General features: G+C 31.6%; 2 protein-coding genes across 2 annotated transcripts; one reads left to right on the top strand and one right to left on the bottom strand.

Annotated features, from left to right (window-relative positions):
* Positions 1–7,048: 7,048 nt before the first annotated feature.
* On the top strand, positions 7,049–9,723 carry LOC18595943 (glyoxylate/hydroxypyruvate/pyruvate reductase 2KGR-like). The gene is made up of 2 exons (XM_007024121.3): positions 7,049–7,699; positions 8,971–9,723. The coding sequence occupies exons 1-2, from the start codon at positions 7,274–7,276 to the stop codon at positions 9,487–9,489; spliced, it is 945 nt and encodes a 314-aa protein (XP_007024183.3). The 5' UTR covers positions 7,049–7,273; the 3' UTR covers positions 9,490–9,723.
* A 1,895-nt stretch (positions 9,724–11,618) lies between these two features.
* Positions 11,619–12,639, bottom strand: LOC18595942 (dynein light chain LC6, flagellar outer arm-like protein). The gene is made up of 2 exons (XM_007024120.3): positions 12,353–12,639; positions 11,619–12,131 (listed from the first exon to the last, which is right to left on the bottom strand). The coding sequence occupies exons 1-2, from the start codon at positions 12,488–12,490 to the stop codon at positions 11,976–11,978; spliced, it is 294 nt and encodes a 97-aa protein (XP_007024182.1). The 5' UTR covers positions 12,491–12,639; the 3' UTR covers positions 11,619–11,975.
* Positions 12,640–13,424: the final 785 nt, after the last annotated feature.

Below are 13,424 nucleotides of genomic sequence, written 5' to 3'. Positions count from 1 at the left end.
GTTTTTGTTATTTAAATTTAAATTTTATGATTTTTTGCTTTTATAAATTTAATTATTAGTGAATTGTATGAATGTAAAATATAATTTATTATTGTATACGGGGTTTGGGTTTGAATAATTGGGTATCCATGAAGAGTATAATAATTATTTTATATAATCGACTTTTTAAACGAGTTCAGGTAATTATCAAGTAATGGGATAGTAATAGGCTTCCGATAGTAAATTTTAAAAATATTCAGGTAGTTGTAAGGTTTAGGTATCTTATTTATTAATCGAGTTCAAGTACGGGTACTTGAAAACTAATGAGTACCCTACCCATTAACATCTCTACAATTTCTTTTTTTTCTCTCTCCAATTCTCTTTCAAGGATTGGTTTCTTTTTGGGTAAAATACACTAGCACTATCAACTTTGACCCATAATTTCATGTGAGTCCATTAGTTTTAAAAATATACAACTTGTCCCAAAATAATATGTTTTGCTCGACAGAGAAATCCTACCATCAGTCTTCATTTCTTAATGAATTTTAGGACAATTTTGCCCTCTTTTCCTTCAGTGTTCTTGCCTAAACAAACTCCCTTAAACCAAAACCAAAAGTCCAGATTTTTGGAAGATTTCTAGATTATTCCAAGAACCACAATGGATAAGCTAAAAATCAAGATTTTTTAATGAAATCTAAAAGATTTCTTATTGATATTTGGCATTCCATAAAAGAGGAAATGATGAAAGTAATAGAGGAAAAAATCATTTCAAGAACCAGAGATGAATTTTACCTTCGCGCTTCAGTTGTTTCAATCTTGCTGGAATACTTCATTTTAAGAACCATAGATTTGTGGGTGTGGTAGCTCATCACTTGTATTCGTCTGTGCTTCTCCTCCTAACATTGCCAAATCCAGATGGCCTTCCCTTGAGTTCCCTTCTTCTGTTCTTCTTTAGTTTGCCAAGCATACGGCGGAGCATTGGAGGATCCATTAGATCAACCTACCCTCTTAACTCAGTCATTATGATGTTAGGAATGAGGTGAATGTAATAAGTGTATGCTAGCATGAAATTCTCCTTATAATAGTAATTATCACAATATTGCTGTATATCACCCCTTTTGTGACTTATGCAAGTTGTTGCATGCTTGCAAGGAATTCCATAAATGTTCTAAACACCATAAGGATAAGTTACCTTAGTCACCCCCAAGCTATCTGTCCTGTAACCTTGAAACACATTAAACTCACTATCTGAAGCAAGCATAACCTTACAAAACCTCTCACTATACTTGGCAAAATCTAATTTTCTCTTAATTTTTTGGGTCACCTGGTTTTCCTAAGTATAACCTTACCAGTCGCAACATCAGGCCTCACATTTACAAAAATAGAACATTTACCAAAATCCATTGTTTATAGGGAAATTGTTGGGGTTAAGTCCAAGTGGATGTGGATTTCCTTGGCAACTTCATTTAGTTGGAACAACTTCAAAACATCATCATCATTTTTTAGTTAAAAAACCTCCTTTGATTTAGAGACCCATGATGTAATGGACATACCAAACCCTACCTCAGCATTAGAATCATCCTCCAACTCAAACACATCATTTGTCAACTCTATAAATGAATATCTATCTGGATCCACATTCTTAATGGTCATCACCACTCCATTACAATGCACCATCAAGTCATATAGGATGTCTGTCATGCCCAGACTGGAACATCAAAATTACAATAGCATTGTAAATCATGAAATGCTAAAAAATAACCCCATTCTTGAATGCAAACCTTTAAACCTCAAACAAATTAAAACCAATTTCACAAACCATCAATTTAAAATTGATTGAGGTAAACAAAACCTAAACTCTAAATCCTCAATTACTTAGCAAACCCCCAAATTCAAAGCGAATCAACTTAAGGAAATGGTTTCAGGTTTAGGGTTTGAAATTAGGGATTTAAGGTTTGGTAATAAATTAGGGATTTAGGGTTACGATTTTGTTTAGGGTACCCTAAACTAAACTTAAGCCAAATCCTTAATTTTTTACCAAACCCTAAATCCCCAATTTCAAAATTGATCAAGTTCAGGTCTAGGTCTGGGTTCAAGTTTAAAATTAAGGATTTAAGGTTTAGTAAGAAATTAAGAAATCCTCAATTCCTTATCAAACCCTAAACTCTAATTATATAACTGATCGAGTTCGGGTTTGAAATTGGAGATTTAGGTTTGGTAAAAAATTAGGTACCAAACCCTAAATCTCAATTTCAAACCCTAACTTAGACCCGAACCTAAACTCGAACCCAATCAATTTGAAAGTTTGGGATTTAAGGTTTCGTAAGAAATTGAGGATTTTCCAATTTCTTACCAAACCTTAAATCCCTAATTTCAAACCTAAACCTAAACTCAAACCAGACCCTAAACACGAACCTAAACCCAGACTAGAACCCAAACCTTAATCCTCACCCTAATAGCTTCAAGTGAGCTTCAAGTACTAATAGAACCCTAATTGAAACCCTCACCCTAAATTCTCAAATCCTAATCAAAACCTAAATTTTAACCTTCACCCTAAATCCCTAAATCCTAATTAACCTTAACCCTCACTACAACATCACAAAATCCACAATATTTACCACAATCACAACAAAATTGATGAACTAAAATCGATGAATCCTAACCTTTACACACGATTTAGGTACTCTCGATTTGGGTTGTGATATAAAAAGTTCAAAATAACAATTTAATTTATTGCTTTTTCACTATAAGATAAAGCTTTTCATATGAATGGAAGCTTTTAATCAGAAGGAAATCTAGCAGAGCCCTAAGCAATTGGTGTGAGTGAGTGAAAGAACGATTGAAAAAAGGAGAGAACAGATGAACACAGTGATTAAGGATTTCATAATATGTGATTAGGTCTTTTTATTACATGGGTATTATAGTTATTTCAAATCTCCTTTAGCATCGTTTAGAATTTTAGGCGAGTTATTCATTTTTTAAACTAATGGACTCGCATGGAATTATAGGGACAAGTTGGAGATGTTAGTGTATTTTATCCTTTCTTCTTTTTTTTTTATCTCTCTCTAACTCTTTCTCACTTAAAAACCAAAGGTTCTTGTTTAAGACCATTAGAGGTTAAGAACCAGGCAAGGTTTTAGGTAAAGGCATGCCTTGGTGTTCTTGAAGTAAACGGCTATAGTCGACTATGTAGAAACTCTAGTCGAATATGGTTGTGTTTCTCTTTAGTAAAACCTTTTCAGAAACTATTTAAATAAATGTATAGTCGACTATGAAGGCTTGATAGTCCACCTTAGATGAGAAACTCATTTTAAAAGCTCATAAGAAGAATTTAAAGAAGAATATTATGAATATGTAAATTTTAGTCAAGTCTACTCAATCAAACATAGGCAAATGATCTCTTTTGAAAAGCTTAAAATATTTTCAAATGTAACAAGAATAATCTTAAGATATATGTTTCAAGAAATCCTTTCAACAAGAAGTGAAAAAGTAATGATAGCAAAAAGGTTTTTAACAAAGAAGCAAACCAAAATGTGAAAAGTATAAATCAAGACATAAGCAACTTATGACATAGGTTTTTTTGAAATCAAGTGTAGCAATTCAAGGTAAAAGTAAAAATGAAGACACAAGAAATCTATAAAGGTTCAACTTTCTCAAATACCTACGTCTTCTCCTTTAGCAAGCTAAGGAGTTTCAAATCCACTCAAGGAAATGTGCTTTTAATGGGATCAAGCATTAAATCTTTACAATGGCTTTTTTCGAAAGCAACCACAACCCTTACAAATACTTTTTAACAGGAGTAAGCACAATCCATGGTTTAATTGGGCTCAACCATAAATCTTACAAATGCCTTTTACCAAGAGCAATCACAACTCATGAGTTTTAACAAGCTAAACCACAAACCCACACTAACTTTTCAAAGATGATTTAAAACCTTTACAAGAAATAGCAAGAGTCCCTCTAAAAGGTGAATTTTGCTAGTTTAGTACAATGAAGGAAAAATGTCTAACAATGGATAAAAAGCTTGGAGTGTAAGCTTAAATAAGGTTTAACTCAAGTAGGCTTGGTTTTCCTTGGTTTTCTCTCTTTTCTTCCATGATCTTCAAGAGTCTGGCCTTTTTTCTTTTTTCTTCCTCACTTTGAAATGCTTCTAAATGGTCCTTTTTATAGTTGAACAAGTCTTGGAGCTATTGGAAGTGATTAAGGCAATAAACTAGCTGTTTTCCTTTTGAATTTTGTGTTCAAAGATTATTTATAGTTGAGTATAACAGTTCTCCAGTCGATCCACTTCCAAAAAGCTAGTATTTTTTACATCAAAGCTTAGAGGGTCGACTATAGCTTTGTCAAGGTCAACTATGACTTTGAAAAATCCTCTTTTTTGCGCATTAGATTCCTCAAGGTCGATTATATGGATGCCAAGGTCGATTATGACTTTGAAGAACTTCATCTCCACTAACTTTCTGCCTCAAGGTTGACTATAGGTGTGTCAAGGGCGACTATGGCTTTGTGTTCTTCAAGTTTTCTCGTCTGTTCTTCCATAGGGTCGACTTGTCTTGCTCTAGGATCGATTGGAGCTTTGTTTCTTCAAAATTTCTTGACATTTTGGCACTTAACTTCAGATATTTCTTCCTTGCTTCTTCCTTGTGATAAGTGTTGAGTTAAGAATAAACTTCTTGACTTTAGACCACCTTGGTGATGTGTAGATTGATGATCTTTAAATGTTTTGATATAAACTCCACCGTTTGTGAACTTATCTTACAACCTAGACATTTCAAGGATAAATGTTAAAGGGATCATAAACTCACACAACTAAGTCATACGTGCTTATATATACATAGTTCAATAACTTCAAAAATCAAGCTTACAATTATGTAAAAACAAATTTATAAGAGCTAAATCGTTTCAAGAACTTGTCAAGAATCATTCAAATAATATTCAAGCAAATTAGGATCATTTTGTCATAATCAAAACTATAAACATTTTAAACCTAGCATCTGTGTCAATATTTTAATTGCTTTATGTTGTGTTTTAAGTATTGGAGCTTTCATAAGCAAATTATGATCATTTTGTCATAATCAAAACTATAAACATTTTAAAGCTAGCATCTGTGTTAATATTTTAATTACTTTATGTTGTGTTTTAAGTATTGGAGCTTTCATAAATTAACTCTAGATCCTCGATCTAGTTTAGCAAAGTAACTAAACGCAAATTACAAATTACAAGATGCCTCAAATTATCAAGTTGTATTCTATAAAACCCTCAACCTTTAACTAATGAATTAAAAGGTTGTAAAAGTGGTGGACTAAACAAAATCGGACATAAAAAGAAGGGGAGATCAAGTGAGAAAGAGTTGGAAAGAGAGAAAAAGAAAAGAAAAAATACTCAAATAAGTCTTTAAACTATTCAAAAATATTCAAATAAACTCTTTTTCTTTTATTACTTTCAATTAAACCCTTATACTTTTATTTGGGTCAAATAAGTTCTTATTCTTTTATTGCATTCAATCAAGCCCCTATACTTTTGAGTCAAATAAACTCTTACAACTAATAGTTAATTAATTGTCATTAGTCAAAATGTCTTTTATCATTTTATATCCACACGACACTGACATGGAATTAATGTAGATAGTGAAAAATGTCACATGGTCATATTATTATGCCAAAATAGTATGTCATTGCATCATTAATTATGATATGTTAACATATCACATTATCATCAATTAGGATATGTTAACCTACCATATCAATGCGATGCAACATGGAATAGGAAATGAGATTTTGATTAAGTCAATCATTAGTTATAAGGGTTTATTTGATTCAAAATAAAAAAAAAAAGCTTATTTGACTAAAAATAAAAGTAAAAAAACTTGATTAAACTTAATAAAAATATAAAAGTTTATTTGAATTTTTAAAAATAATTTAGAGACCTTTTTAGATTTATGCCAAAAAAAACAATTGAGATGAAATTTGATGGTGAAATTATTATTTTTATCTTTTATATATTTTTTAAAAAATTATTAAAATTTATTTTTATAATAAGATGGTTTCATTTGACAATATGGTAATATATAAAATAATTATACACTACTAATATATCAAATATAAACTTTAAAACAAAACCCTAGTGGCATGCTTGGTTGAAGAAAATGGAATAGTCATTCCCCTTTTATTCTTATTTTGAGATAAAGCTACATTTGATTCAATGGAATAACTATTTCTCATAATGGCCATTCTTGGAGGAGTTTAAATAGCCATTACCAAGACCCTCCTTGGTAGTAGCTATTCCAAGTTTTTGGAAATAAAAAAAAAAGTTGATTTGACAAAAATATTTCTTTACAATTTCAAAAATTACTTTATAAAATAACACTAAACCCATTCTTTTTTCTCTCCCTTCTTCACTCCTTTTCTCTCTAAAGCAATTCCATTTTTGGAGCTTCCGGTTACTGCTGCCTCTCTCTACTTTACCAAAATACCCTTTGCAAAGAATTTTTTACTTCATTTAAAAAAAAAAGCGGAAAATGGAAATATTTAAATATCATTTAATATATTTATATTATTTAATTATAATAAATATTATAAAAAATATTATTTAATATTATTTAAATTTAATAAAGAATATATTTTATAGTATTATTTAAATTTAATAAAGAATATATTTTATCTTTTAGTATTAAATATTATTTAATTATAATAAAAAGTTTAATTATCTTCTACTACAAAATATTATGAAATTATAATAAAAATATATTTATATTTTGGTGAAAATATTATTTAATTATAGTAAAAGGTATTTTGATTTTATTACCTATTATTAGAGTTTTTTTTATCTTTTAACAAAATAAACTCTTTAATTTTATTAAAAGATATTTTTATCATTTATCATATATTTTTTAATTATTCTTAAAAAATTCCTATCAACCAATCATTAGAATAAATCTTAAATCATAATAATAATAATTCCTATCATATTTTATTCCTATAAATCAAACTATATAATAATTATTTTTCTTTTATTCTATTTTTATAAAATAACTATTTTATTTCCCTCTTCATTTCGTGAGCCAAGGATATCCTAAACATATTTGCGAGCATTCCAACCTAGGGTGAACAACTGGGCCAAACCCCAATTTTTGGAGGGTTCCTTCACCAGTGTTTTCTTTTTAGTTTTCACTCGGTCCCTATGGCGGCGAGGGGATTGGCTCAGTTCCCAATAAGCTTCACTTCAAAACGGAGGAAACCGCAACTGAATAAGACAAAACCCAGCCTGGTCTCAACTTCTAAACATAAGCACAAACATGAACAACACTTGTGTTCTAGTGACATGTCCAATGTTCACATACCTCGAAGAAGAACTAGAAACCCGCTTCAACCTCTTCAAATTATGGGACCATTCATCTTCGAAGGCTGAATTCTTCAACAACTACTCGAGTTCCATCAAAGCAGTGGTCGGAAACACCAAAGTTGGAGCTGATGCGAAACTGATTGATTCACTTCCCAATTTAGAGATTGTTGCAAGCTACAGCGTTGGCCTGGACAAGATTGATTTGGACAAGTGCAAACAGAGAGGTATTAAGGTTACTAACACCCCTGATGTATTGACTGATGATGTAGCTGATTTGGCTATTGGGTTGGCATTGGCTGTTTTGAGGAAAGTTTGTGTTTGTGATCAGTTTGTGAGGAGTGGGAACTGGATCAATGGTGATTTCGGATTGGCTACGAAGGTTTTTTTCTGGGTTTTTCTTTTTCTTTTTAAATTTTACTATCTTTATTGATTTTATAAGTTTTTTATCCAATTTAGTGAAAAGTGAGTTCTTGTTTGTCTATGATATTAGAGGGTTTTAGTTTATTTGATTAGGCTGTTAAAAATCGATAATCAGTTTTCTATTGCCTGAAGTTTCTTTTCTCCTTTATGATAATTCAGTTTAAAGTAGTTTTAGAGGGACCAGGAAGCTTCCTTTTTGTGGATGGATTTGATTCTATTAATTTGCACTTGTGTGGATAACGAAACTTGTGATGGTAATATGATAGCTACACGGTAGGTAATTTGGTCCCATTGCTTCTGTCAGCTTCTAACGTGATTTAATCGATTAAGAAGTAGGGTTGCAATTTGTGAAACTGATATCTGGTTTGCATTGAGTTACTTTTAGTTTGAAGGCTTTTAGGTTGTTGACAAATAGGAGCATAGTGATACATATGATGCATCATGTCAGTAGAGGATAAGATTATAGTTTATATCCAATAATGAACATCTTTTTAGGAAGTTAAGTTGAAATTGTTTGATGTGATTTTGGATGATGGATGCTATTTCTATACTCATTTCTTTCTTATTTTCCAGTAGTCTTAAACGAACCAGTAACCATGTTTCAGATACAATGAAGTGTTTTCCTCGCCATTTATTAAGTTATTTATATTTAGTGTGGGGTATGAACTAGTCTAATTGCTATATGTAAGCTCACTTTTGGATAATTCATGATAACTGGTACAGTAGAGTATATATGGAACTTGGTTTTTCCTTTTTCACTGTTCTTGGTAGATCATCTATCATATCTTAGTGACCAGAATTTGTTGGACAAAAATGTCATATAGAGTTCACTCCCCTTTGCTAAAAAGGAAGAAAAACACCAACAATCACATAGGGAGTAGGACAAATGATGGACCACGGAATCTTCAATGCATTGGAGGATTGGAATTTCTTTGTTTGCCACCAACATCTCTAGCACTCAGTTTTCTGCCTAGCCCGTTGGTTTGACTGTCAACTTCATCAGCAATGGATGCTGCATGGAGTCTTTTCAGTATTTTAATTTCTTCTGACGTAGTGAAACATATTTCTTGTCATACATATATCAGCAAAAATTTTATTGCTGATATTGTTTCAAGAAAGATGCAAAATTGTGCATGTTACATCACTAGTATGCTTAATGTTTCCCATCTTTATTTTGATCTTTTTCCTCTTTTGCTTTTCCTTTTATTTACTATTGTCTCCCTCTTCCAGTTCAGTGGTAAATCAGTTGGAATTGTTGGGTTGGGCAGGATTGGATCAGCAATCGCAAAAAGGGCCGAAGCTTTTCAGTGCCCTATCAGTTACCACTCCAGATCTAAGAAACCAAATACAAATTACAAATACCACTTGAACATTGTTGACTTGGCTGCCAATTGTGAAATCCTTGTTGTGGCCTGCGCTTTGACAGAGGAAACTCACCACATTGTTAATCGCAAAGTAATTGATGCATTGGGTCCAAAAGGTTTTCTTATCAACATTGCACGAGGTGCACATGTGGATGAACCTGAGCTTGTATCTGCATTACTCGAAGGCCGGTTGGGTGGAGCTGGACTTGATGTATTTGAAAATGAACCTGAGCCACCTGAGCAGCTGTTTGCACTAGATAATGTTGTCCTAGTGCCCCATGTGGGTAGTGACACTGGGGAAACAAGCAAGGCAATGGCTGACCTTGTGATAAGCAACTTGGAGGCACACTTTAAGGGTAAGCCCTTGTTGACTCCTGTTATATGATTTTGTTCAGTTAATGCAGATACATGAGCTACAGTAATATCAAGACTTGACATGGATGGATGATGTATTCTAGAACCAGATTGGTTTCTCATGATTATTGGTTGGATGTCATTTCTTAGTGAAAGGATATTTGACCCCTAACAATATCAGTTACATGTTTTAGATTATCTTTTTGCCCCTTGCTGGGATGTAAATCTATGCTAATTATAGCTGGTTGTCAGCCTGTTCCCTTCATTGCTAGCCTTATTAGACTAATCTGAAAACCTAAATTAATTCCATCTTTGACAAGGGAAAGTAATAATGCCTATAGCTGATCAACCACAACTCTAAACGCATGCCGTTCAACTCCATCCCATGAAAATAAGATTTCACAATATCTTGCAGTTTAACTTATTGTGCCTTAATTGAATTTACTACAACATATAACTTTGTCCCAGTCAGTTCTTACTTACAACTTGACCCATAGGCAATTATCAATAAGTCAAATGCTTGATGTCTGGAGTGCGGCAGCAGATCTTACAAAATAACACCCACAGTCTGTTTACGGCCTCCAATGCAAAGCAAATGGAGTCGTCGCACCGCAATGCTATATGTCTTGTAGTTGCATTAATAATTGGCTGTGTTCAAGCTAAAGCTATAATTACAACTCCAGGAACTCGAGAAAAATTTAAATAACTTTTTCAAAAGGTAATACCGTTAATCAGCATTTAAGATATAAATACTTTTTATATTATTTTTTTTTAATTTATGCATATTCTGTTTTTTGAAAAATTTGTTCATCTTTCCCTCAAAACCTTAATAAAAAAAAGCTAAAATATTTTGATTTTAAGGTCTGAAATTTTGAAACTGTATCTGCCTTAAAAACCACAAAAATATTTTGATTTGAAAGCCTAAAAATTTGAAACCATATCTACCTTAAAAACCATAAATTTCTTTCTTTAGGTAAAATCCATTTTCATTAAAGAATGTATTAAAAAGTAAATCTTTTACTCTGGAATCTCAAATTTGATGATGTAAACTAAGGTTTACAGTGATGTAAAATGATTTTAACTTCATTATTATAAATCAAAAGTTTTAAATTTTTTTATTATTTGTCAAATATCAAATTTTATTAAATATCAAACTAAAAAAATTATGATATTAACAAATCTCGTTCTAGAATTTTATTAAATTTTAAGTTTTTTCTTTTTCTATCAAATATTGAATTTTATTGCATTTTGAAAAGAAATATGAATAGATTCTTTTAATAAGATATTTATGTATGTAGTAGTAGATATAATTCTTTTAATTGTGACTAATCATGTTAACAATTAAAAGAAAAAAAATCATTTTTTTAAAAAAAACTGAAGTATTTTTTTGAAGTGTTTCTACTTATTAATGATTTTGTGCTTGTCTCAGATGCCAGAGACATATTTTTCTTTGTGTTCTACATTGTACGCTAGGTTTGGAAATTTTTCTTTTTTCGTTCTAATAAGGTAACGTTTGGTATGAAGGATGTGAGAGCACATTCCCTGTAATATGTCTAATTAAATTAAATTACAATATTTATTTTACAACATACCACTGTAATATAAAATTGCAATGTAATCACATTACAGTCAAGGGATGTAATGTGATTACAATCCAAAATCAATGCAATCATATTATATTACACTCTGTAATATTCTTAAAGACACTTTTACCCTTCAACTTTATTACCTGATTAAAAATATTTTATAACGTTATAATTAAAATAAAAAATATTAAAATAAAATATATAATATAAAAATCAAAAATTAAAATAAAATAAAATATAAAAAATTTAAATTTATATAATATAAATAAAAAATAAAATATATGATATTAAAAATATAGTTAAGAGATGATATTATATAAAAATTAATTTAAAAAAATCAAAATTTTTTAAAAATTAATATATGTAAGTCCCCGTGAGCTTCAGGTCAAGAAGTCAAGAAGAATCTTAGAATTTGAAAAAATAAAGATTCTCATCATAACCATGACATCAAGTGTTCCCCAAAAATCAAAAATTCAATTTTATTTTACATTATCTTTGCATTTGGTCAGGATGCCAATTCATCAACATAAAGAAAGCATAAAAAGAGGATAAGTGCATAAAAAAGGTTGAAAAGTAGGGGTATCAAACAATATATATATCATCATTTCATTTATATATATACATGAGGCCACTTTTAATTGGCCCCAGCAGAGAATCACAACCCAAAAAAGGCTCTCTTAAACCACACAGGAAAAATCTAAAAGACCCAAGTGATCATGCTTTATTCATGACTCCTGAGCCTCTTGTCATCTTTTTCTCTTTCTTTTCACTCCTCTGCTCTTCCTTCCTCCCCTGCATAGAATTCGATACAACAAAGAAAGAAAAGAAAAAACAGAAAAAGAAACTGCAGTGCACTTTTACCCCTCCGACTTTCCTCTTGAGCTTTTTGCCTGTACAAGACTACAACCAAGCATGAAACACCGCCTTGGCATCAAGGAGAGGTAGAAGAGGAAGCCCCTTTGAAGATAAGGAATTTGAGTCTTTCCAATGTAAAGTAGATGAAGGTCCCTTTAGAATGAGTGAAGAAACACCCGAAATTTGAACCCACCACACATTGCCATCCATTCCCATATTTGCTGTCAAACTCCTGCCAATGGGAAAATTTAGAATCGCAACAGAAGCTTCAGCTAAAAAACACAAAAGAAGAAGAAAAAGCATAGATACTTTAAAGCAAACGAGAAAAATAAAACCAAATGAACTTAAACCAGAGGAAATCAGGTCAAGTTTTTTTATGCCAAAGAAAAAGGAAAAAAAGGGTACTTTTTTTATGTTAGTTTTTAGTGAGAGAGAGGGAAGAAAAAAAAAAACCTTTTTGATATAACCAGCAATGGATTTGCAGTCAAGGACATCATAGAGATCCAAAGCCTGAGAAGCAGAAGACATAGCTTGGATCTGCATCCTCAAGGGCATGTCTGTGTCTTCCACCAAAGCTTTTCCTTCCAACATGTTTCCCTTCTTTCTTTACCAATCTCTCTCTCTCTCTCTCTCTTAAAAACAAAAGACCCACGTTGGAGATTTTATGACTGAATAGCTGGTTCTTATCTTTAAGACCCAGAAAAGATTGGATCAAATCTCACTCCTGCCCATGTTATATACCAACAAACGTGGAAGAGATGTAGGCTTTTCCCAAGGCTTCCCCTCTGTCTCTCTCTCTCTCTCTTTCTCTCTCTTGTGTTTTCCCAAAAAGCAATGGAGTGAGTCATATATTTGAATGCAATATTAGGCTGGCACATAGGCCAACTCTTTTGTCATTATCTCTCCTCACTTGAAGGGCTCTTTTAACCTTATTCCACTCAGTCATTCATACAATAAAGACGATTCTTTTTCTGATTTCTCTCTCTTACTTGTGTCATAGTCATTGCGCATTGGAATAACGATGGTGGTGGCCACTACTCCGGATAAAGTTGGTAATCCTCTAACTATAATTTAAACAAAAAAAATAATTCTTCTAACTTGAATTCTCAATTCAAATAATATTAGTTAGATAATTGTCTTAACTTGGACTAAAACGTTCATCGTAGCAAGTTGTTAGCCATCACCGCGGTTTGATAAGAAGAAAAGAAAAATGGAAAAGGTAAGGATAGTTTGGCATATTGTACTACTCACGATTTCTTTAACTACGGGATTTGGATGTGTTATAGCGGTACATTCCAAATGTTTGATTTCATTGGATAAATATATTTTCAATTGAGAATATGCTAAGTAGGTGATAAGCTTGTTCATATAACTATTGACTTAATCATAATTAGTTGCATACAAATAAGTTCCAAAATGTGTGCATGTATGATTAGTTAATAAAAGATTTCATCCATCTAAATTACTATAAATATTTATGTGAAGCCTCAACCTTCTTATTTAAGGTTAAAGACATAACTTAACT

Source organism: Theobroma cacao, chromosome 6 (assembly GCF_053813885.1).
Source record: "Theobroma cacao isolate CCN51 chromosome 6, ASM5381388v1, whole genome shotgun sequence".
NCBI lineage: Eukaryota > Viridiplantae > Streptophyta > Magnoliopsida > Malvales > Malvaceae > Theobroma > Theobroma cacao.
Note: the sequence above shows the minus strand (reverse complement) of the source record. Positions and strands in the feature narration are given on the sequence as shown.